The sequence below is a fragment of the Fusarium solani genome (assembly GCF_023522795.1).
Source record: "Fusarium solani strain SB1 chromosome Unknown bctg00000001, whole genome shotgun sequence".
NCBI classification, from domain to species: Eukaryota; Fungi; Ascomycota; class Sordariomycetes; order Hypocreales; family Nectriaceae; genus Fusarium; species Fusarium solani.
Window position 1 is genome coordinate 4,595,457 of NW_027072156.1, and position 24,322 is coordinate 4,619,778.

General features: G+C 53.0%; 7 protein-coding genes across 7 annotated transcripts; 2 read left to right on the plus strand and 5 right to left on the minus strand.

Annotated features, from left to right (window-relative positions):
• Positions 1-1,706: 1,706 nt before the first annotated feature.
• Positions 1,707-4,859, plus strand: MRS44_003536 (uncharacterized protein; the record flags this gene model as incomplete). The annotated part of the gene is made up of 8 exons (XM_046275398.2): positions 1,707-2,450; positions 2,507-2,733; positions 3,202-3,266; positions 3,318-4,090; positions 4,141-4,404; positions 4,454-4,618; positions 4,670-4,756; positions 4,803-4,859. The coding sequence occupies 8 exons, from the start codon at positions 1,707-1,709 to the stop codon at positions 4,857-4,859; spliced, it is 2,382 nt and encodes a 793-aa protein (XP_046137655.2).
• Positions 4,860-7,529: 2,670 nt separating this feature from the next.
• On the minus strand, positions 7,530-8,585 carry MRS44_003537 (uncharacterized protein; the record flags this gene model as incomplete). The annotated part of the gene is made up of 1 exon (XM_046268502.2): positions 7,530-8,585. One exon carries the CDS (start codon positions 8,583-8,585, stop codon positions 7,530-7,532), a length of 1,056 nt encoding a protein of 351 aa, XP_046137656.2.
• Positions 8,586-10,814: 2,229 nt separating this feature from the next.
• Positions 10,815-12,925, minus strand: MRS44_003538 (uncharacterized protein; the record flags this gene model as incomplete). The annotated part of the gene is made up of 3 exons (XM_046270578.2): positions 10,815-11,074; positions 11,123-12,455; positions 12,509-12,925. 3 exons carry the CDS (start codon positions 12,923-12,925, stop codon positions 10,815-10,817), a joined length of 2,010 nt encoding a protein of 669 aa, XP_046137657.2.
• A 1,449-nt stretch (positions 12,926-14,374) lies between these two features.
• MRS44_003539 (uncharacterized protein) lies at positions 14,375-15,976 on the minus strand (the record flags this gene model as incomplete). The annotated part of the gene is made up of 3 exons (XM_065623241.1): positions 14,375-15,346; positions 15,397-15,604; positions 15,654-15,976. The coding sequence occupies 3 exons, from the start codon at positions 15,974-15,976 to the stop codon at positions 14,375-14,377; spliced, it is 1,503 nt and encodes a 500-aa protein (XP_065479313.1).
• A 388-nt stretch (positions 15,977-16,364) lies between these two features.
• On the minus strand, positions 16,365-18,344 carry MRS44_003540 (uncharacterized protein; the record flags this gene model as incomplete). Its single annotated transcript, XM_046282997.2, has 4 exons — positions 16,365-17,235; positions 17,297-17,573; positions 17,624-17,752; positions 17,804-18,344. 4 exons carry the CDS (start codon positions 18,342-18,344, stop codon positions 16,365-16,367), a joined length of 1,818 nt encoding a protein of 605 aa, XP_046137659.2.
• A 707-nt stretch (positions 18,345-19,051) lies between these two features.
• MRS44_003541 (uncharacterized protein) lies at positions 19,052-20,846 on the plus strand (the record flags this gene model as incomplete). Its single annotated transcript, XM_046279909.2, has 2 exons — positions 19,052-19,110; positions 19,163-20,846. 2 exons carry the CDS (start codon positions 19,052-19,054, stop codon positions 20,844-20,846), a joined length of 1,743 nt encoding a protein of 580 aa, XP_046137660.2.
• Positions 20,847-20,958: 112 nt separating this feature from the next.
• Positions 20,959-23,470, minus strand: MRS44_003542 (uncharacterized protein; the record flags this gene model as incomplete). Its single annotated transcript, XM_065623242.1, has 3 exons — positions 20,959-22,300; positions 23,085-23,316; positions 23,383-23,470. 3 exons carry the CDS (start codon positions 23,468-23,470, stop codon positions 20,959-20,961), a joined length of 1,662 nt encoding a protein of 553 aa, XP_065479314.1.
• Between the last annotated feature and the right edge of the window lie 852 nt (positions 23,471-24,322).

Genomic DNA, 24,322 nt, shown 5'->3' on the forward strand with positions numbered 1-24,322 from the left:
GTACACTTTGACAAGTCACGCCCTGCCCTACCCAAATCCTGTCTCACTCCGTCTCCCGACTCGCCGGTTGGAGGGCGTGTCCTGTCGCTGTCGCATTCTAGGACGAGGTCAGTGTGTGCAAGGGCGTGGAGGTGGCCTGTCTACACTTTGCTCTAGCGTTATCGGCTTTCCTTTGTGTCTGCAGACTCGATGAGTCAATGCCGGATACAAGAGAAAATGACCCCATGATGCAGGTTTTTTGACAAGACGGCCGACGGGGGCGTTAGAGAAGGTGTTGGCGACATGTTTTTGCGCGGCCTGGGACTTTCCGAGTGAGTCGCAGTCCGAACTTTTTTTCGCGAGGCACCTTTTTTTCGTGATGGTCTGGATCTGCTCATGGATGGTGTGCGCAGACCACCACCCAGACAGGAAAAGAAGATGGTGTGCAGTACATGTCAATGGATGTCAACACAATTGTGTCCTCTGCGTTTCAACCCAGGGCCGCGTCTTGAGCCGCCTCCATCGTCATGAGCAAACTGTCAAAGATGGCATACCACCTTGTGGTACATGACATGTCCAAAGTCCTACGCTTAGACGAATTTGTGACGGTTCCTAAAAAGTTGGCGATGGGTTCACCAGTTGGCGGGATACCGTACCCGTCCATGCCCTACGTCCAACCCTTGATCGGATTCGCATTGGCTCGTCGCTTGTCAGAGTCCCCCTCGTCTCCCGTGTCGATTCCCGTCCCTCCCCCAGACGGGAAACAACTCCATCCTACGGACTGGACTGTTACTGGGCTGTGTTTTACTCTTCTCTGGTGGTGAACCCTTGGGACCATGGGTTGGTCGGTCAGGGGTGACCCTAGCGAGACGGCCGTGGCTCAGCAGGCACCGCCATTGGACTGTCCCCTTGACCCAGGAAGAGGGAGTCATCGGCATGGTTCTGATGGTGGACCTGGGGGCCACAAGGCCATTCCCAAGGCCATTGGCGCCCGTGGCAGGGGTCGTCTAGTGGCCGCAGACACTCACTCACAGACAGACCCTGGCTTCTAGGGCTGGTAGGCAGAAACGGCCATCCCCACCCTGAGCTCTGAGGCTGCCTCGGAGGGAACACCACCATCTTGTTCAGCCCAGGTCCCGATGTATATATCGCGATCCGCTTGGCGAACCAAAGTCCTGTTCCTATCCATCAGACTCGCTCAAACCCCAAGGCAACAACACACCCCATCTCCGCATATTTTCCACTTTTTGATACCCCCCATACTCCAAAGTCCATCAGTCCATTTCTTCACTCCCCAGGCATCCATCCCTACCCTTTCCTGATTCAGCAGTTGCCGGCTTACACTCAAGTCCCTGCACACCATCCCACCAAGCTCCCATTGACCTGCGGCCTCTCTTCTACATAAACAAGGGCCCTCTTCCTCCTCTTGACCAGCCAAACAAAACACTCAATCCCATCTGGATCAAAAGGCTCATAAATACCCACGACCTCTCCAGCAACAGCAGTCTCCATTGACTTCTCTCACCAACACACTGTCGTCTCAACAGCTTCCCATCGTTGTTGATAACGTCTTATACAACCGTCGCCGCCGTAACAGCAACCCTTCAACACCCCTACCAGAGCAGACTCGACTCTTTCCCAACAGGACTCGTCTGCCTCCTGTAGTTATCCAGGATAACCCTCCTGTCCCGCGCAACCAGCGCCCAGAACCCTCCAACACCGACACAATGTGCACCACCAACATCTACACCTATGTCTACCCTGACGGCCGGACAGAGCAGTACTCGCAGCCTACGCTCTGCGCCAACTCCCGTCACGGTCAGGTCTGCGCCAGCAACTACGTTTTCCAGCACCCCAGCCAGCTCGTCAACTACACCGAGACAACATATCCCACTATGACCCAGCTGCCTCCCACTCCTCAGTACAGCCCTGTGCCCTCAACGCCATCCTACCGCTCTGGTGACGAGTCAGACCGATCATACGGCAGCTCGTCCAGCAAGAAGAAGCGGGCATCTGGCCTCTACATCGACGGCCACAAGGTCCTCGATTTCCACCACAAGAAGGAGCGTCGTCCCAGCTCACGGCACGCTGATCGCATCGTCCTGGTCGACAACCCGCCTACTTCTCGCACACCACCTCAGACCTGGACTGCTCCTCACACTGCTCCCGCCTCTCCCAACCCCAACACCTACGTTGTCGAGACCCGCGATGCTTCTCACCGACGACCAGTGATTGTTGACGACCGGGCCAAGCCTGAGCGTCACATCATTGAGGTTGTTGACAACCACCGATCTTCCAAGCACGTTCGACATGCCTCCTCCAGCTCCCGTGATAGCCGGCACTCTGACAGCGAGGAGGCCCGCAAGATCCGACGTGAGCAGAAGCGAGAGGAGAAGCGACGAGAGGAGGCTGCTCAGCGACTTGCCATCCGCATCGCCGAGGCCAATGCCGAGATCGCTGGCCGCCCTGCAGTTCCCGCCCCCCTCGTCCTCGCCGTGCCTCTACTTACAAGCGACCCTCAGTCGAGGTCCTAGACCGCGAGGCTGAGCTCGTCGAGGCCGTGCGACGACTGAACTTTGAGGAGGAGCGCCGAGAGGAGAAGGCCCGCAAACTGGCCAAGAAGGAGGAGAAGAAGGAGGAGGAGGCCCAGCGAAAGCGTCTGATGGAGCGCATGCAGCCCAAGCGACGGGCCACAGTCGGCCCTGGCAGCCGGCGGCAGCGAGTACTCTACGACGACGGTGTTTACCGCTGGGAGTAAGCGATTGAGAGTCTGATATCGGTTTCTTCTGTGTATTTCTTCTTGTATCATTGGCTTTCTTGATTGGGATCTCGGACAAACAGCACAGCATTTTGGATTTATTGGGACTAGCGATTTGATTTAGATTTGGACATGGTTTATTGGGAAACTTGTACATGATATTGGATGAAAGCATTTGGGCTTGGGATTTATTGATACCAACCGACACCACTCATTCGGAAGAGAGCCGATGAGGGAGGAATACGGAGAAATCAGATACACAAAAGAACAAAAAAAGAATCCAAAAATGGGTTTTGATTTTAAACAAACATTCTGTTTCTCATCATCTCAAGTGAAATCATCATTGTGAGCACTTCATAAGTCGTCCATTCTGCCATTGTTGACCGCTTTCTTACTTGCATCATTGCTCGCGTGAGGAGTCAGCTCAGATCTCAAAATCATCTACGCAACTCACAATTATCAAGTCAAGACTGCGTTCATGTCGGAATGGGCGCCAAGACATCTGAAGATCACCCCCCGCAGGGAAATGGTACGAACACGACTCACCACCATGACTCTGGATGAGTGCTCACTGTGATAGGCGGCGGTCCCCTCTCAAACGACCCTTGCTCCGCCGGCGGAGAACCGCGAGGCGCTCACTTGTCCCGGGACGGGGACGGGAGTGTGGGTGACAAAGGCGGCGACGACGACGACGATGATGATGACGAGGGTGTCGTTGGCGCCGTGCCGCTGACTGATGCATCTGATAAGAAGAAAAAGAAGAAGAGAAAGCCCAAGAAGAAGAAGGTCAAGAAGGCCACTCACCAATCATCCCCTCCGAGGGTGCCGCTGAGTGAGCTCTTTACTCCTGGGCAGTATCCTGCCGGCGAGTTCCTTGACTACGAAGATACCAACACGGCTCGCACCACTGCGGCGGAGCTGCGTGCCCTTGGCCGCAAGCAACTCGAGGACCCTGCGTTCCTCGATGACTACCGCCGGGCGGCAGAAGTGCATCGCCAAGTCCGCCAGTGGGCTCAGGAGAGCGTCAAGCCAGGCCAGACACTACGTGACATTGCCAACGGCATCGAGGATGGCGTGCGAGCCCTCCTCGGCAACCAGGGCCTCGAACCGGGCGATGGCCTCAAGTCCGGGATGGGGTTTCCAACCGGCCTGTGCCTCAACCACGAGACGGCACACTACACGCCCAACCCTGGCCAGAAGGATGTCGTCCTGCAGTATGAGGATGTCATGAAGGTCGACTTTGGCGTGCACATCAACGGATGGATCGTCGATAGTGCGTTTACCATGTCATTTGACCCCACGTATGATAACCTCCTCGCGGCGGTCAAGGACGCGACCAATAGCGGCATCAAGGTAAAGTACTCTGTATTCAACCGGAGACAAGGATTCTAACGATGCCTCAGGCTTCTGGAATCGACGTGCGCATCTGCGACGTCAGTGCGGCTATCCAGGAGGCCATGGAGAGCTATGAGGTAGAGATTGGCGGCAAGACGTACCCGGTCAAGCCGGTCCGCAACATCAGCGCGCACAACATCCAGCATTACCGGATCCACGGCGGCAAGTCGATCCCCTTCATCAAGAACTCGGACCAGACCAAGATGGAGGAGGGTGAGGTCTTTGCCATCGAGACGTTTGGGACCACGGGGCGCGGCCGCTTGTACGATGACGTGAGTGGTTATTTTCTCTTGGGGGAAGAGGAAACTGACATCGGGATAGGTCGGAATCTACGGTTACAAGCTGGAGAATGGAGGTCCGTCTCCGGCGTCGCTGCCTTTTGCCTCGGCGAAGAAGCTGCACAAGGTCATCAAGGAGAACTTTGGTAACATTGTGTTTTGCCGGCGCTACCTTGAGCGTCTAGGCCAGGAGCGGTACTTGGCCGGGGTGAGTGTCACAGTAAAGTTTTGAGGAGTGTTGTGCTAATAGGTCGTGAAGCTGAATTGCCTGGTTTCCAACGGTCTGCTTGAGGCTTATGAACCGCTTGCGGATGTCAAGGGGTCGTACTCGGCTCAGTTTGAGCATGTGAGTTTGTCTATGCTGATAGGGGATTTTGACTAATGATTTTCAGACGATTCTGCTTCGAGAGTCTAGCAAGGAGATTCTGAGTCGAGGAAGCGACTATTAGTTTGCTACTTGGTTTGATGGAGAGCCACGATGTTCAACACGGCTTGGGAGTAGTTACTGCTCCATGGTAGATTCAACTCTGCTTCAGACTGGGATAAGGAGATTCAACACTTCTCACAAACACTGCACGACTTCAACAGTTTGCAGTAGTTACTTTCACCACACTCATTTGATCAACTAGTCTAGATTGACTCTTATACAAACTACCATTTCAACCGTTTGAATGTTGAACAAAGGACAGAGCTAAAACTCCGAAGTCGCAACTGTTGCCTGAAGGAATTGACATGACACACCTCCAAAAAGCATGCGATTGGACATCCGGCCATTGACCAGTGATGAGTGACTCAAAAATCTTGCTGCAAGCCAGGGTACATGCACAGCTGAATGAGGATGGTTTGAATGCTTACACCCCCACCACCACCCCTCGTCGATCGAGAGAGGGGAACTACCCTTTCCCATTTTGAGGTTGGATGCCTTGTGGTGTCATGGGGTCTGAGGAAGAGGGGGCGTGTCAGGCAACGGAAGAAGAGGGAAGATGGAGAGGGAATAACTTTTGTTTGTTTGTAACCATGGAATATGCCCTGGTTCAAACGGAAGTTCAGGTTCATGAAACAAGGTCTTGGAGAGAATGAGTGGTGATGCAATCATTGATAGATTCACCGGGAACAACGGAAACTAATGCATCTCTTGCATTCCATACCTGCAGACCTATAGATGAAGCCAAGTTAAACACATGTGAAGCTCTACCAAAGTCCCAAAATATACCCATGTTGCGAGTCTTGGTGTTTTTCCTTTCTCCTCTTTTCCCCAGGCACCCACGCACGCTAGCGCAGGACATCAAAGAGCCCCTCCCCCACGTCGAGAGAAGAGGGACTTTGGTTGCGCTCCACAACCCTTTTTCCAGTTCGTGTTGGATGGATACTCGGCTTCGGCTTTATCGAAACTCGCAGTGCGCATTTCTCCATGCGTTGAACACATCGTTCCTTGATACTCCTCGTTCCTTGATCTTGTTCTCGCCTTTCTATAGACATGGATGTATTTGTCTCACTGTGCCTCCGAGTGCCTGACACGCCCCCTCCTTCAAGTGAGACCACACTCGTGTAGATTCAACAAGTCATGAGATAAAACGATTTTTTTAATCAAGGCTTATGGCGCGGGTTTGTCTCGTACCTTGCTTTAGTTGACTTTGTAGAAACCGGACTCATGCAAGTTGGGGGACGACTGCATCTGGCTCACGAACCTATGCTTACTGCGTAGAAGCCGAAAAAGGCGAACCAACCCAGATTGTTATCACAGCTGAATATTCTGGCCTTTTTGTGCCATCTGATTCCTTTGAGTTTCGGATCACGAAAGCGGCCGACGCAGCTGTGCCAAGAGAATACTCGTATTTGCCTTTTGCCCCACGTATCCTTGGGAAACGCCGGTCTGGGGATAGCCTCGTATTTGTCTTCTGACAGATCCGAACTGACCGCGATTAGAAATGCTTACGTTGACGTGGGAAACCCGTATTTCGTCGATGTCGGTTAGTGAGAGTGTTTGGGCTGCGCGAGTTGAGCTGGTGTGGGTTGCAAGTCTGTCACTCTGCTGCCCTTAGAAATCGCTTATTCTACATTGGCTAGTATCAAGGCCTAATTCTTGCCTACAGTAACAGGGAAAGATGAGCGTGGTTAATTTTCGGTTCAATATTCCCTGCGGTTGTTAATAGAAGGGCGCTGAGGAGTACAGACGCTTCTCTATCTGAGGAGACTACCAACATTTGCTCTGATAGTCAAACAAGACGAGCGTATGATGTCACCCGGATATAGCCAGCATTAGACTAAGCGAGGATCATCAACTAGGATTGTTTAGCAGTGGTAACTGGACGATCTGCTGGATCTGACAGCTCACCAACCGCAACATCCCGTTGGGTTCAACATAATCAACTAACTTAAAGGTTACAGATGCGCGAAAAGAAGAGGTGCAGCAACTAGAGAAAGACTACCTAGAATTTGTTGTAAGTTGCTTTCAAATCCTGCCACGGGTCTAAGTGGTGCCCACACGTTGGTGGTGAAGGTGCCATGTCTAAGACAAATTCCCAAGACACTGAACCTTTTCTGTGAAACAATATTGAACTCTCTCTCGCATCCACCATCAATCCAAATTATACCGTCTCATGACTGCCTTGACCGAGACAAACCTCCATCCTTCACCGAAGCCTCATTTCTCGCTCCGACCCGACGGTTGACCATGTAACCCTCCCCTTCGCATCTTGTCCGAAAGGGGGCCACGAGGACATCGAAACGGGACATGTGCACACGAAAACAGGACAGATAGTGTAATTCTTGCGTCAGAGTATAGTTAGTGTGACGGAGCTCGTCGTTGTTTGGTCGAAATGCTGTTAACCTCATGACTGGTGACAACCAATGGTCATCCTCACATACTCACAACAACACTTTTGAATGCAGTCAATTCTGACCTAGTCTGGGTATCGAAACTCAATATTCGCTTCATATGTGCCTTGCCATCTCCCATCAATGCCGCGCCTGGACTATGTGTCAAGTTATCCCACAAATACTAATCCTCGATATGGCCGTGACCCCGTATGTACAAATAGTGTGCAATGCCTTCCACATATGCTCTGGTAAAACTCCTTCGACAAATGGAAAATAGTATGAGTATGGTATATGCGTCGTTAAGCCACTGGTTGTGCTTCCTCGCGTGGCCTCTTGCCGAGCCTCAGTGTTGGCACGTCCAGATTCTCGAGGATATGCTGATGCTGGGCTGTCCCCTCCTTCAATCTTTGATAATGCTTCTGTAAGCGTTTCTCCCCAACAACCAACTCGAACCCGACAAGGAAACAGAAGCTGATTTCTAGACGGGCCAGCTCTGCCTCGCTGACGCCTCCCACCTTGGCCATCTTGGCATGAGGATAGGATAGGTCCTCGAGCGCCTTCATTGCGACACGGAGACCAGCCAAGACCAGCCGATGGGCATTGCGTCGAGTAACCGGAATAGCTCGCTCGTCAACTGCCAATCGATGTATGTATAAAGACGTGGCGAGGTATACTGCCGTGCTCATGGGGCAGAACTGGTGTAGACGCTGGAGATACTGGTTGATGCTAATGGGCGGCTCGTTCTTGCTATAGAACTTGCGCGTGATGGCGCTGTGCTGAAGATTGACGGGCTGCGAATCGGCACCGACAACAACGTATGGCTCCGATTGAGGAGGCGGCGACATGAGGCCCGCGGGCTGCTTCAGCCGGACACCGTCAATGGCGCCCGAGTCGTGACTCTCTGGCTTTGGAGCTGGCGATTCCTTGGCGGCGGCCAATTTCTTGGCCTCGAGCTCGGCCTGCTTCCTCATCCTGGCGAGGTTCTTGTCCGAGTGGGATCGCACAATGTTCTCCTTCTCGGCCTGCATGCCGCTCATGTGCGGTACGGTGGGAGACTTTGGAGGTGGCGTCGGGGGTACGTCGCCGGTTATCCTGACGAGCAGCTCGACGCCGGCGCTCAGCAGGGCGAGGGCCTCAGAGGGCGCCATCTCGAAGAGGCCATGATCGACGGCGGGCTTCGGGGTGGATTGATGCTTATCTTCGGCGACGATCAGATGGGGATCGGACGAGGGCACCGGGGGAGGAGGCGGCGGTCGGTCGGGGGTGGGTTTCGGGTCTGAGTCGGGGAGTCGCAATGGGATGCTGCCGGCGTGCGTCTCTGTCGCTACGGCTGCCGTCGAATTGTGGTGAGACATGGCTCAGTTTGCAGAGAGCGGGTAAGTGTTTAAGAGGTATGTGTTGGTGGTCGTCAGGATATGGAGCCGTTGACGCGTCTCAGTCTCTTGATAAAGACAAGGCGCTGCGCAAGAACCGGCTCGACGCCTTTCATGATCTCGTCGCTCAAGAAGAAGGAAAAGGAAAATTGAAAAGCGCAATGGAAATTGGGAATTCCAGTTGTCGTGGGGCCCGGCGCTTTTTTGTTTTGTTGCCTTTGCGAGCGAGCGCAAACTTGCGACTCGGGGTGGGACGAGACGAGCCAGGCGCCGTGTGTGGAGCCTGGGATCTAGACCTGGACCCTGAAAGTGGGAAGCGCTGCGTTGCTGTTTGTCGCTGCAAGCAAGAGCCGGGATCCCAAATCTCGACTCCTCTAGATGGTGGTGTTGGCCATGAGAATCGTACAACGGTCGACGAGGGACATTAGACGAAGACGGTCCGACTAGCGGGGCAGGATCGAGATGAGAAGGATCGCGAAACCTCAGGCGCGCGTGCAGGCTTTGGACAAGAAGGAAATGAAGGATGCCTCAACAAGCGCCGGCGATGGCGAGATTAATAAAAGCAAAGGCAAGTTGTTTTTGTAGTGTCGGCGGCTGGCATGACCTTGCAGTCCAGTCCCAGTGGTTTTTTTGCCTGTCACGAGCCAGGGCGTGCGTGTGCGTATTGGGTGCGGGGGAGCTAATGGAACTTGGAGATGATGGCTCTACCGGGCTTCCCTTTCAGCCGATCTCTTGGGATAAGCTCTGGTCCCCTAGCGTTGCTGCTGTAGAAAAACAAGCTCCGTTCAAAGGAATGCTGCCAATTCGCCTCTCGGGTCGGGCTCGCGGAAGACGACAAGCTCGTGTTATTCAAGCGGTCGATTCCGGACGTGTGTCTCCCCCTCATCGTATTATTCCGGCAAGATTTGCCTGCCCACGAAAGGATTCTAGACCTTTTTGTGAGTGATCATGCTTCAAAACTCGCGGTTAATATACAGCGTAGTAATCAATAGATGATCACCTCCCCTCGCCAAGAGGTCCATGGGCGAAATGTCGCCTGATGATTTACGTGCTTTTTCCTGGCTGTTGATCGAATCGCCGGGTCCTTTCTGTGCCGCCCTCAACTTCCTAGTCGAGGCTAGGGTGATGGGCGCTTAGGACGCTACAGGGCAGGAGGGGCAAAAAGACGATACCAGGCAGTATGGAGAGTTAATATATCCTCCACGAATGGGAGCTACAGAGAGATAATAAGAGTGATGAAATTACATGTAAATTAATTAGAGAACATGGTTGTATCTCCTCTATTCTTTCAGTGTTTAATGTTAATTTTATCGTCTTAGACTGGCACCATTCGAGAGGACTTAACCTTCAATGCCTCATTATTTTTGACCCCAGCACAGAGCACTCTCGCTAATGAGGCGGCGCTACAGCGCGTCCGGGAGGTGGCGGTCGCCCCGGATTTTAGGCGGGGAGGGGCACGCAACCTGCTGACCTGAAGGGATCTACAGAAAACGGGGGATGGATTCGATGTAGCGACTCCAACATCAGACTTCGCTTCTGCAACTCCCAAGCGCCCTTGCCACGTTTGGGGAGAGACAACACGAGATGAAATGAGACAAGATTGAGTGGCAATGTCTGGAGCGTCCAAGAGTCTCCGCAATTGCACCAGATACGACTGAAGACGGACGTTTTGAAGCTAAATTTCCGGAATAGTCGATTGATCCAGGAACTGCTCCCTCGTGGCCTCCACGATACGCAGGTCTTGCCAGCGTGTCTCGCATTGAAGCATTCGTATTGGGACCAAAGCTACTGCACCTTGTGACCCAGCTGCCAGGGACCAGGTCTGACTGTTTTCGTTTCAAACTTTCAACAAAACGCCTCGGAACTTTGTATGAATGCGTCTTGATCTCGGGGTGGAGATGTTTCCGTGTTGAGAGCCAAGATACGAGGTTCCCACACAACAATCAATCAATCTTTAACAAAGATCCCCACTGGTTCACTTCCTGCAGTCAATCGCCCAGAACGAAGCGGAGCTGCCTGTCAATGGAGCAGATACGACAATAGACACATGAAAGAAATATGCAGGCGAATCAACCGAAATCGTGCTATCAGTTAATCACATGCTAGCGTCGTCTCGGGTGTATTTCCCGAGGAGCCTCATAGGTCTAGAACCAGCGCTTTATTATCTTTCTATCATAAAAAATTCATTATCTCTGCGTGCGTGTCGCTCCCTTAGCAGTCGGGCGCCACCTTGCAGTCCACCACAGCAGTCTGGCCTGCCTGCACCTTTGCGATGGCTTCCTTGAGTACGCTCTCCAGCTCAGACGCCTGGTCTACCTTGGCGGCGTGGATGTCTCCGCCCGCGGCGGCCTTGGCAATGCCGGAGTAGTCGGGCACCGGGTCGAACGAGATGTTGATCTCCTCGTTTGTGGCCTTGGAGCCAAGACCGTCGGGGTGGACGAGGAGTAGAGATCTGCGGGGAGCGTTCCAACCTGTCGAGAGTCAGTAAGTTGTTCATGATGGCGTTTCATCCGACTTACCCTTGTTGTTTAGCACAATTGTCAGGACGGGAATGTTGTATCGTCTTGAGATCCAGTAGACGCTACCAGGGACAGTAAAGAGATATGTTCCGTCTCCCACAATCTGCACCACAAACTTGCCCTTGTTCTTGCCGCCGTTCTCAGCATCAGTTGCCAGCTTGATACCCAGGGCACCACCGCCGGACCAGCCAAGGCCACCACCACCGCAGTTGATCCACGAACCGGGGATCTTGGGCTGTAGGTTGTCGTGCACAAATTGGGTGTTGGTGACGGCCTCGATGGCCCAGAGTGTGTCCTCGGGGCAGAGGTCGCGGAGCGTCTTGGAGAGGTGACCGGTGCCGAAGCTGCCATCCGCCAGGGGCTCAGCCGCCTTGGCGATTGTCGCCAACTTGTTCTGGTATGACTTGGAGCGTTCCTCTTCAGCCGCGGCAGCATTGGCCTGGAGCTTGCTGGCAAACTCCTCCTTGTTAAGGGCCTCATTGATCTGCTCCACTGCCGTCAAGGCATCGGCGCGATATCGGGCATCAGACTGGATATAAAAGACGGGCATCTGCTGCTTCAGGGGATCAACATCGATATGGAAGATCTTGGCATCCTCCCGAGGCTTGCACCGGGTCTGAATCCAGGGCACGTCGCAGTCAAGGACGATGATCGTGTCGGCAGTGGTGATGGCATCATCAGCGCCGAATCGCAGACCAAGCCAAGCGGGGTGGTCTGCGGGGAAGCACATGTCGCTACCGCCAGTGTCCAGCACTCGGAGTCCCTTGACCTTGTTCGCCAGCTCGACCAGCGCGCCGGGGATCTGGTGGTTTCGACCAGAGTACCCTGTGACCAGAAGAGGTGACTTGGCGCCAGCCAAGGCCTCGGAAATCTTGGTGACAGCGCTCTTGGGAAGTCCTCCGAGCTCGATGGGGTCCCAGTGCTGCTGCTTGAGGGAGTAAGGCTGGAGATCAGCCTCCATAACCTCTCGTGCACCGCACAGATATACAGGACCTTGAGGGTCTGAGGTGGCAAACTGCAAGGCGCGGTTGACCATTTGCTTAACGTTGGATCCAGTCTTGATCTCGGCCGAGTACCGGCAGTACTGAGAGAGGATCTGTTTTTGATCGGGGACATCCTGGATCCAGTGGATGTACTCGGTACGGCTGCCACGGTGTTCTCCCTCCTGGGTAAAAGGTGAAAGACCAGCAAACACCAACACAGGGGCTCGACCAGTGGAAGCATTGTGGACAGCCGCTCCAAGGCCCTGAGTACCAACATCAACATGCACGATAACGCACTGAGGCTTGCCTGTTAACCGGGCATAGCCATCGGCCATAGACATAGCCACCATCTTTCAGATCGCCACGTCAGTTTCTGAAGTTCAAGTTTGCAAGGCCGACATACCTCATTGGGACAGGTGATGATTGTGGGAAATTTGCCCTTTGCCTCACGCTGACCCTTCACCATGGCCTCGATAATACTGGGGTGGTCGGAACCCAAGTTGACAAAGCAATGGGTGATGCCGGCCTCCCAGATGGCCTCGAAGAAGGCAAAAGATGCGGTGTACATCTTGGGGTTTGCTGTCGAATACGGACGAGAGATGAGACTTTTTGGGGAAGGATAATGCAGAGCAGTCGAAGGACCAGACTTTTGATCCCTGGCTGCTACTGTATGACGAGTTGAAGAAGAAGCAGAGTGACGCCCGCGAACGGAGGAGGACGCAGCGGCGGTGTTATATCCGCGCAGAGCAGAGGCCCCTGCAGGTCCACGGCGCACCCAGAGGCTCGGGGCGACCAATCCGGAGCGCTGTAGCAGGGCCATGATTCGGTAGGATTGTGCTTTTATGGCGCATTGTCAGTTTTACGCAGTTCCTACTGGGACATGAGGAGACACGCTGTGATGTTGCCGAAGGGGTCCCGGGGATCGGAGGACGGAGGGGTAGGGCAGGGGTGTGTTAGCGGCCCGCCTTGGCGACCGGGAGTGAGAGACGGGATGTGAGGATGGGGGGTCCCTTGTGGAGGCTCCGTCTTGCAGCGACCGGGGGTTGGCATCTTGGGATTTAGACGAAGGGGATCAGACGAGGAGTGGATGGTGAACAGCAGATGAGACGGGAGCACTTGGACCAGGGACGGAACGGGGAGTGGGCGGGTATAGGGATTTGTGGATATGATGTTGGTAGGCGAAGGGAAGGTTGTTTGCGAGATGACAGGATGGGTGAGTTCGGTGTAGGAGGGGTTGTCAAGGTGAGGAAAGGTGAGCGAGGATGTAAGTGAGGATGGTAGCTATGTATGGCCAGCAGGGATGCCAAGGATACAGGTCAAGGTGAGGGTGTGGTAAAGTGCAAGATAGCAACAACACGTTAAGGAACCTACCTCACGTCCAACTCGTCTGGTGATAGCTTCAAGCCCAAGAACCAATGACGTGTAGAGTTGGAAAGTCAAGTTTGTTAGTTTTAAGATGTATGAAGAAGAAACAAAAGCTAACTAACGCTCGCAAAGTTCGGGTTTTGTTTCCCGCCTCGTCGAACCGCAACAACCTTCTCCGCTCCCTTCCCCACGGAAGCAAACATTTGGAATTTGTTAACGCCCTTTGTTACGTCTTGGTGGGTCTTTGTGCCGTGGCTGGCCGTATCAAGACGCGGAGATGATGATGCTCACGAGGGCACATAGAGAGATTCGGGTTCAGTTACCCAGAGGGAGACAAGATAGAGAGGATGCGGGGTTGCGCGGGAGCTAATTGTGGGAATAGGGCGTTCTTGACAAGCGGATTCGGAATGGCGTGCATAGAGTTGAACCTCTTGATAAGGCGTAGTCTCCGAGGCAATATCTTTGTCAATCTCACCTTATGAATAGCCGTGCGCACCTTGAGGATTGATTTCCCACGTGCATCCCCTGGCCCAGAGCCTCATGTTATTTTATCCAGACACGAGACGACAACGTGGTCAGGCAAGGACCCTCGACATCGACCTGAACTTGAGGTGCTTGCAGGGTGGGGAATTCAGCCGCCGACAGGACTCCCCTTGGTGGGTTGAGGATCCTCTTCGCATGCCACCTTTTGGCCTGTACTGTATAAGCGATGGTATCATGAGTGGGCGGTTAACATCGTAAGGCATCACGCTGAAAAGTATCACAGACATTGACGACATGTTTTGTGTTCAACATCTGTGCTACACAAGTACACTCGGCACACCCCAGCCTTTATCGGCATCCAAACACGGCATCCATCGGAGCCCGTCTCGGCATGCACTTATAGGTCCGTCCGCCATCGAGGTCACGTCTCATGATCAGCCGGCTCCACGCCTTGCGGGTTGCTAAACACGTCCTCCGGGTCCCATGTCCTCTTTACCTGCGTCAGCCTCTCCAGGTTGTCCGCCCAGTAGAGATTCTGCGCCGCCGTCCGGCTCACCCACCCGTCCACGTACCCGGCGTAGGTGGATCGGGCGCCCGGGGCCGCCCGTAGGATCCGCTCGTGTACGCCGTCTAGGAGACCCCGTGTTGAGTCCGATACCTTGCCCACTCCGGCGCCGTAGGACTGGTACATCATTATCTTGTCCCGGTGTGGGTATGCGGTCGCGTTGCCTGCCGTGTCGGCCGCTGCACCGCCTTCGGTGTTGAAAAGGATGACGACGGGGGCCGTTTGACTCTTCTTGCTCTCAAGGAAAGCAAATATGTCGCTAATAGCTGTCTCGTTTAGTATGTCTTTCCTCCGCAAGGCCAATGATTTGGTGTAGAACGCCGTCGGGAGACTCATCGCTGCGCATCCCACTCTTTCTGCTTCATGCAAGAGATGGCCCATCCAGTTCGTCAGCCAGATGGCACCATCTTTAGCCCCGGGGAGTCGATCAGGGATGCCAGATGCGCGGTACTCTGCGTCAGTTCCGAAGAATGTTCCTGTGATGAGTACACCTAGTGGTTGGACGACAAAGAGGCTTGCAAACCGTCGGTCGAGAGTTGGATCAGCAATCAGCGCTTGCCAATCCCTGTATAGAGTCGACATGTTTCCTGGCGTGCCAAAGGCAAAGTTGTAGCTGTATTCGACAATACCGTTGGGCTCCGGATGTGTCTGCACCACGAACTTGGTGACGATACCAAAGCTGGCGCCAGCACCGCGCACCGCCCAGAAGAGATCCGCATTCTCCGTCTCGCTCGCTGTACGGATGGTTCCATCTGCTGTTACCACTTCAACTTGGACTACGTGATCGAGAGAGGTTCCCCACCGGCGCGAGATTGGCCCGAGGCCGCCCTTTTGCTGTATTAGCCACTGTTGAAATGCATTAAGTCGGTGGAACTTACAATTGTGAAGTGTCCCCCTACGCCCACACTCGAACACGTTCCGTGAGCCATGGCCCGTCCACCGTTGGCATGAAGATGTGCGTCTAGTTCTCCAAGATTCATCCCTCCACCGATTGATGCTTGCCATGTCGAGTGGTCCATGGTAAAGTTTTTGAGGTTCCTCAGATCAAGCACCACAGCCCCGTCAACTCCTCCGAGGCCAAAGTTGCTGTTCTCGTTAGCACAACTTGCAGTGACCCCCCTGATAATGCCACTACCTGTAAGAGTGACCGCCAGATCTAGCCTGGACTTTGAGTCCATTTGCCTTCGCGCATTTGACCGCTGCAGAGACGTCGACGGCATTTACGGGTCGAAGAACCGCGGCGGGGGTCACCGGAAACTCGAGATTATACGGAATCGCCCACGAGATGAAGAAATTATCACCGGGATAGCTGACGCAGTCGGGACGGTTGGCGCAGACGGCATTGAGGCAGTCGCGTATGGGCGTGCTGGTGCCGCTTCCCATGCTGATGAAGTAGGATATGAAGAGTAAAAGGTGGAAAAGAGGAACTTGAGGGGCTAGGATCAGTGATAAACGCATGATGGCTATATATGTTCAAGAATATCGTAGGTAGGTTGTGCTGCAAGCCGATGCATCATCGAACCTTTGTGTGTGGCCTACGGGATTTCTAAAGACAAACATGTTGATCAGGATAATACCTTCCGTCTCAATCATCCTACTTTGGCAGGGGGCAAGGAGGTAAGTTGCAATCAATGCCGGTATCCGTGCCTGTGGCATGGCAAAACGAGAAGAACAAACACTGAGTATCTCGAAAGGTGCAACTAGGTCCAGAAAACCCCGAACAGTTTCATGTTTCAAGAAGGTATTGGCAATATTTAGAGTTGTGCTCCGTTGGTGTTACATTGACCGGAATGCTGCATAGGTAAACATGAGCACTCCCACATTTCCTGCTTAGTAGCATCATCCTCTATTCTTGCCTCTGAAGAGTCTTCCTTGCCCCTCGAGCCGTGATAGCGGCAGCCCTCCCATCCACGTCAACATCAAACACAAAGTCATCAAGCCCAACGTTGCCGTATGGCGGTTCGCCAACCCCAGCCCAGGCACCACAACCGCCCAGCCAAGGCTCATCACTTGAACCAAATACGCTTTCGTTGGTGTTGAGACCGTAGACGCCCCTGAAAGCTACCTTTCCGCCTCCGTGAAGTCCAACAGGGTAGAGGCGCAGACTTGCCCTTGGACTTTTGCTGGATACGGACTCGGCTATTGACAGGGCTGCATAGTATGTGACAAGCAAGTCAAGGTCTCCTGAAGTCCAGTTCTGTACTCCAAGGCCTATATGTCCGTCCAGACCAACAATCGTCATCTCCATAGAGTTATCAGTCGCAACGTACGTACCCGCAAAGTTTTTGATAGCCTGCTCAGCGGCGGCAGCCTCAAAGGCTGGGACCATGATGTCTGTCACCATCTCGTTGATGATGTTCATCTCAAGGGGCCTCTGGTCTGGTCCACTAATTGGGGGCCTACCAGCTATGGTGACCATAAACCCAAGTCCATGGTCAGGCGAGAGGGCCATCTGGGCATAGTAGGCCAGAATCCCGCCGTTCTTCGTGTAGAGGTCGACCAAGCGGGTTCCTGATGCCTTGGAAGATGCACCTGGAACCGCGGGGATTTCTATTCGTCGAATTTCCCAAGGCATGCCGATTGAGAAATGGCTGTCTGGGGTGTTGGATATGGGCTTCAGCCACCGGCGCGTCACCACTGGGGATAAAAGAGATGACGAAAGAATCGACTGGCCGATGGCTGTCATGTCAGATCCGGTAGATAGCATAATGCCCTGACTGAGAAGCCCTCAAATGTCAGAAAGAGTGTAACACAACTTTATAGACGGCTAATACTTACGCGCTTGAAGTCGCATCTCCGACATCAATCTTCCAGCCGCTTTCAATCTCGTCTCCGGGGATGATGGCGTTCAGGTTGTCTGTTATCGGTGGTGTTGATAGGTACGTGGCGTTCAATTTAAGAGGACGCACAATGCTTGACTCAAAGACTTCAGGGAAGGTCTTGTTCGCCATGCCCTCCAAGGCGTAGGCTAGGATTTGAAAGGCCGGATTTGAGTAGATGGGCATGTTGAACGGCGCTGTCACTGGATGGAGAGCCTTCATGCCGTCAAAGAATTCTATATCAAGGTGAGTAAAAAATAAGACAATATTCCGTGGGACAGCATACCTTGTCTTGAGCAGGCAGGCAATTCGGTATCGCTGCCACAACTCGGGATCTCGTCATGTCGTAGGGTCGGAAGACCGAGGCGCTTTTCAGTGGAAGTATTGTAGGTAAAGGTAAGGTCAGCAACCGAAACTGTAGCCCAAGTCAGTATCAAGTTCAAATAGCAAAAGCAAAATCACATACAATCCTTCAAAAGGCCAGCTTGGTGCCCTGCCAGAGCTCCAATCGTGATATCCTGCCATCGCACCGCATCAACAGCGCTATCATCAGGGGCAGGAGCAGCGGCGAGTTCAGGGACCCATTTTGTGACGGGGTCGTTGATGTACTCCATGCCGGTGGCTGCCAACAGGGTATAAACCGCCACTAGTTTGGAGACGCTTCCAATCCGGAAGATGGTGTCCCTGTTCAGGACGCCTGCGGTGAGTGAGTCCTTGATCTGGGGTGCGGCATAGCTGTAGTTGAGAAGAAGTTGGTCCGTGGAGAAGACTTCGAGGTGGAAGGAAGCGTTGGCGGCGCCTAGAGTCCCGTTGATCAAGGCCGCATCTAGGCTTTCTTTCAAGTTGTCGATGGCTTTGGTGACAATGGTTGACTTGAGCACATTGGTCGGAGCAGGGTAAATAGGACCCCAGAGAGGACAGTCATGGGCGGTCTGAGCCTGAGACAAACTGAGGAAAGTCAAGAGGCCAAGGACGAGTCTCGGTGTTTTTAAAGGGTTGATGAACATGATGAATGAGTCGGCTGTGATCCGTGTATGAGAGATGGTGTTGAGGAGAGCATCATGGTGGTGACCTCGCCATTAAATAGTTTCGGCAAGCTTTATTGAGTTGGCCATTCTGCTCGTAGGCTCGTCTACGCACGTCCTATAACACTGGCTGCCCGCCCAATCATAGGAAGCCCAAGTCCAACACAACATCCTATTGGGGAGTTCGTCAAGTATGACCGTAAGCCGCGGACCTGGAAATACCAAAGGGTCAAGGATGCGCGTTTGATCGGCTGGGCTATGATGAGGCTTAGTTTTACGACTTTGCTACCAGGATTGATATCCTCGCTTGGCTGCGCAGGGGAAAAGGTTCTCACTTACAAGCCATAGGGGTTCGTTGAAGCCTGACCCATGGCCATCTCGACGAGTAGACGAATCAGAGTTGAGGAGAGCTCAACTGAGCCTCTTATTGGTCGGGTCGCATAATCTCACTCAGCTATTTTGATATGGAGTGCACGGGCTCCTCGAACGAACTAACCGTGTGCCTACATTCGAGGCTGGTCAGTACACTGCCACTCAGCTTGACGAAGCTCAAGGGGCAAGGAACAAGAAGAAAAATGAGTGTCTGGCTTCTTACGCGTCGCCCTGTTGCGTCTCTAACCTGAAGAACGATCCCAAGCTCCGAGTCCGGTCGCCGACACATCATTGAACAAGGCCGTGGTATGTTCGCCATGGGTCATAGGAAGCGGGCCTTTCATCCCCGGAAAAGAACGGGTTGCATCACCTGCAAGTAAGTCATGAGCCTTTTGGGATCATTTTCATATCTACTGACTCCTACATAGGATCCGAAGAGTGCGGTGCGACGAGCAAAAGCCGGCGTGCAATCGCTGCCTCTCGACTGGCCGAAAGTGCGATGGATATACAGACAACGGCACTGAACTGCCATCCGCTCCAACTTCAACACACCTCTCCTTCTCTGAGACCCAGATACCCAGACGAAATGCTACTATTCCCATGTCCTTGGGATTGCCACTGCCAAGGAGAAATGACCAGGAACTCCGCAGCTACCGCTTCTTCCTAGATGTTACAGCCTCCGAGTTTGCCGGTGTCTTTGATGTCGACTTTTGGCTGACTGATATACCGCGCACTTGTCACTCGGATCCAGCCATCTGGCACGCTGTGGTGAGCCTTGGAGCGGCGCACCAAGGTTATCTTGCAAGCCGGGGTTCTGCTCGTGCGGATCCAACCTCGCCCTTTGCAGTGTTCCAGTATAACCAAGCTGTCAAGCACCTCATCCATCTGCCATCTTCACGGACTGTTCCTGAAGAGAGATGGAGGGCGCTCATTGCGAGTGTGCTATTCACCTATCTATGCAGCATTCAAGGTCTACACTCTCAATCTGGAGTCCATCTTTCAGCGGCAAAGAGTCTGTTGAGAGAGCTGCAAAACTTTAACTCAAGACAATCCAAGTTGGACGCAAACCAAGTAACCCAATCCAAAGTGCCTGAATACCTTACAGCCAGCTCAGTGTCGTATAAAGCCGTCCTATCTATCATTGCCAGCCTCGAACTCCAATCCCAAGCTCTCAACAATCGCAGCGCAAATGAAGCGCCTGACCTTCTCAGGGACGTTGACGCGTATACCGCCTGGCGATACTATACTGCACCGAACCCGACCGAGACTTCAAGGATCTGCCAACACGGTAGATGTGTGCCATCTCGAGCGACACCGGGGAACATTGCGCGTGCTGGAAGAGCGTTCCAATCGTTGCTCGATGCGCTGATTCTCTTATCACAGCGTATCCAACCAGCCAAAGCTGGGACTCTTGAAGGTGCTGATAAAGCGATGGAGAATCCCACCAGCCAACAGCAACCCTATACTCGAGCCTTTGACGAGTTGGATACCGCTCTCAACATGTTTGTTTCAGACAGTTCGGGCGACTGTCTGTGCTTTGGGCCGCCAGCCCAACTCTCATCTTCGACGCAACACCGAAATAAGGCGATAGACTCCCTCCGAGTCTTTCGAGCAGTATGCCGCCCATTGTTAGACTACCTCATGGGTGACTCGCACGCCAATCTCAAAGCACACGCCATCCAGCTGCTGGACATAGCCGATTCCGTGCTTAGGAACGAGGCCAGGCACGAAAGATCTGGCGCAACAGAATTCATCCCATCGCTTTCAATCACGCAGCCAATCTTTGTGGTAGCTGCTACTGGCCCGACTCTGGCGTTGCGGCGCCGTGCCGTGACGCTACTGCGGCAGTATCCTCGGCGCCAAGGCCTGTGGGACAGCTTATTTACCGCAGCCTTCTTGGAGACGTGTCTTGAGCACGAGATTGCGCTTTCTCGGGGAAGGTCAATGGCTGTTCAAGCCGGGTTTGACGAGGTAGAAGTCATTCCCGCAAGCTGTCAGGTGCGCTGGGCCGTTTTCAGGTTCACGGGGGTACGCACAGCGCGTGTGAAGATGCAGACTTTGGCGCAGTGGCTTGATGATGAGCCTGGGCGAGAAGTGCCATTGACATGGTGAGCCTCGTAGCCAGACTCATTTTGAATCCACAGATCCACTTGTCTGGATGGTGTAAGCAGCTTCCGAGAATCATAGACACGGAACACGTACATTACCGATATTGGGTCCGGCCTCATTTAAAGACCAACAAGTCTCGATCCTTGTCATCAAAGGTCCAATGGTGTATCTTGGCGCATTTGCAGATGAAGAGATCCCCAATGCTCAGCCTGATCATGTTTCCCAGGAGCAGCTCCATGTCCATGCCCAGAGCCTGCCCCATCATGGTACATCTGACAATGAGTTGCCAACAGTACTTGAGATAGCTCTCCAAGTCGGCTCGGTTTTCTGGGTGTAGTGGTTGGTCTGCAACACGTAGTCGGCGCTTTGGGGTGTAGTCTGCCTCGTCAAGAATAGCATCGGCCAACTCTGGCGGGAGGCCCCTCTGACACAGGATCCATTGGACGTGTGTCACATCAGTAGCGTGAGGTTGGTAGCCCATAGGCTTCTCAAAGTCCAAAAATTCTTGGTATGGCATCAACCCATATGGATAGTAGGTCATATCTTGGTACTTTCCTTCCAGGAGATGGCCCCATCGACCGATGTCATGGGGCGTCGGGTAAGATTTGAACTGGCCCTTCTCTATTCCAAAGAATTGTCGATGAGGATATGTAGCAATATCCGATGTCCAACCGGATTTGGTGCAATGGCGGACGACATACTGGTACGCCTTGATGGATGTATAGGCGTCCGAGGGAATTCCGGCGTTGTCCCAAGTCCCTGGGAAGCATTGAATAAGATTGAGCAGGATGTAGGAGTCAATGGCCAAGCGGCAGATCTTGTCCCATCCAAGATCGGGCTGCATGCAGGCGCACTGGGATTGCTCCCACCAATTCTCCAGGTCAATGTATTCAGCGGCGCAGACCCGGAGTATCGTATCCATCTCTCCGTAGAGGAGCAAGGACTTGACAACCTCGAGGTTGAAGAAGCCATCCCTGTTGTGTCTGTAGAACTCGTAGCACGAATTGTACGTGTGCGGGTTCAAAAAGGCGGACATTTTCCTTTCCTTGAAAGGTAGAGGACACTGACACGTCTCGTCAGGCTTCATGTGCTGACAAATTCCATGCTTCTTTGGTTCCTGAACGGTGTCGAATTCATCTGGCGCATCGTGATAGAGTCGCCAGCGGTAAACAGTGGGCTCGATGGTCTTGGCCACCTCATCCGAGATAACGACATCATCGTCCGCAGGAGGGTCGTACGTCTTGGGATACTTGTCCCTCTCACAGCGCGCATGATCCAGAGCATTCTTGACAAAGGCGTTGGCAAAATAAGTCAGCTTCTTGCTGCGATCAGGCTCCTTTCGCACGTGGAAGTTCTGGGCGTGGTGCTGGCATGAGTTGGTGGTCTTGAGCTTGAGAGTCGACGCGAGGACGGTCCAGGGGATGTTGTGAGCTTGGTGAGCCATTCGCTGAGACTGGCTATGAGATGAAGAGCTGAGGTGAGATGGGTCACTTGGTGATGGCGATGAAATCTTGGTTGTTTTGATGGTGGTGATGTTGAGAGGTTGAGGCCAGATGTGGCGCCATGCGAGGCTGACATGGGCCGGGAAAACGTGACTCAGGCCGAGAGATGATCAACGCGACGAATCGTAACCTCGGTAAAGATGAAAAACATTTTGGACATTAAATAATTGATCAGTTGAAAGATGGTTCCTTTACACGGTTGATATACGCAAAAAGAGTATGAGAAGAAGGGTGTCTGAGTAGGTAGGTAGCTGTCCACAGTGGGGGGCGGAAGAGTGCCATCGGCTGCATCTTGGAACATGGTCAGAACCGTAATTATTAACGAGCCCAACAATATGTTATCTGCTTTTCGATATAGCTAGTGTGCAGAATAATATCAGTTTACCCTCTCAAGACATAGATATAAGCTCCAACTAGATATTAGACATTAAACCCAGCTACCTCAGGCGTCTTGCCTGACCATATCGGATGTAGTTGGAACCAGCGCGATAAGAGAAGCGCAGTTGTCTGCAAGGTACAAGCACTATGCCCTTTCAGTACTGAACCAGGCCATACCTCCCATTCATTTGCACCCATAGCCTTCGCCAAGCACGTTCGGACTACTATTTAACATTATTCCACCACCAAAAGTCCGCACATTAGAGACCAAAGTAGGGCAAACAATCCCACCCTAACCCCTGATAGGCCCAACAGGGCCATCAGCCACGGACCATTAAGGTGATATAGGGTCAGGACAAACGTGCTCGACAGGAAGAACTCGACGGCGAAGAGAATGACCAGAAAGGTGAGGAAGGAAGCTTGGTGGACCTGGAGAAGGGGAGGACCCGGGGAGAACACGCCGAATCGTTGAGGAACTCGCAGGATTTGCGATTGGACGTAGTAGCCTTGGGTGCCGATGGCAAGGAAGAGGGGATTCGGACCACCGTCTTTGAGCCGCATATTTCGTGTGATGGAGTTTTGTGTTTTGAGGGCTTGGTTTGAATGCTCCCTACTTGGTTATCAGTTTCGTCTAACATAGAAAGGAATAGCACAATTACCTAGAAGAAGTCGAGTCTGGTATTGAAGGGGGATATCTGAGCTTCCCAGGTCCTGCTCACCGGTGATGAGTTGAAGAGGAGAGGCCATCTTGCCTTTAGGAATGAGAGGGAGGGGATATTTCCGGTGCGAATAGTGCTTAAAGTTCCTGCACGGCGAGCCGGGGCTGGGACTTGCAGCTCGGGACTCAAAGCTTGCATAGAGATGTGGGCACTTTGGCTGGTTCAACGGAGGGCATCATGACACATGCTGGCTAAATTTGGGTGCAAGATCCTGAAGTGCATCGGGTAACTGGGCAGATGGCTGATCTTGGTTGCTTGGTGTCTCTAGTGTTCATGGCGAAGATAGGTGGTAATATACACTCCTAGTAGGTATTTTGGCAATATAAACAAGGCTTTGTAGAAAAGCCCAATGCTTAGTACCAACTTGGGGGAAGAGGACCCTGTTGCTCCTCCCAGAGGCCACTCGGAGGTCATCTACACCGTGTTTGCCTTGTGCTACGCGGATAAACAAATTTCTCAGTGGCCAAATCTCTGGAGACCTTAAGTCGAAATTCTCCTACCTTCATCAGTCTTACTGAGATAATTCAAATCTCGGAGGATATATCGTAAAATAAAGTTGCCTTTGATAATAGCCAAAGATGAGCTGTTGCTGGAGGACAGCTTTGCAAGCTTGGGGGATCGCCAAAACTCGTTGGTTGTGATGACTAGGCCTCGGCCCAAGGCTCTTTGATTTCGGAGGAAGAGTTGGTGTCTGAAGCACTGATCAGGGTCTTCAAAGTGCTGAAAAAGCTGCCGAGGGCTTGGGATAGTTGTAGGTCGGACAGTTTCTGGTTGGTGTCTAACTGGGAGCTGGTTTGAATGGAGTGGGAATCTACATAACGCTAGGGCACAAAGTAATTAAGTCGAATCAGCCTTTGCTTACTTTCGATCGTTGCCAGTA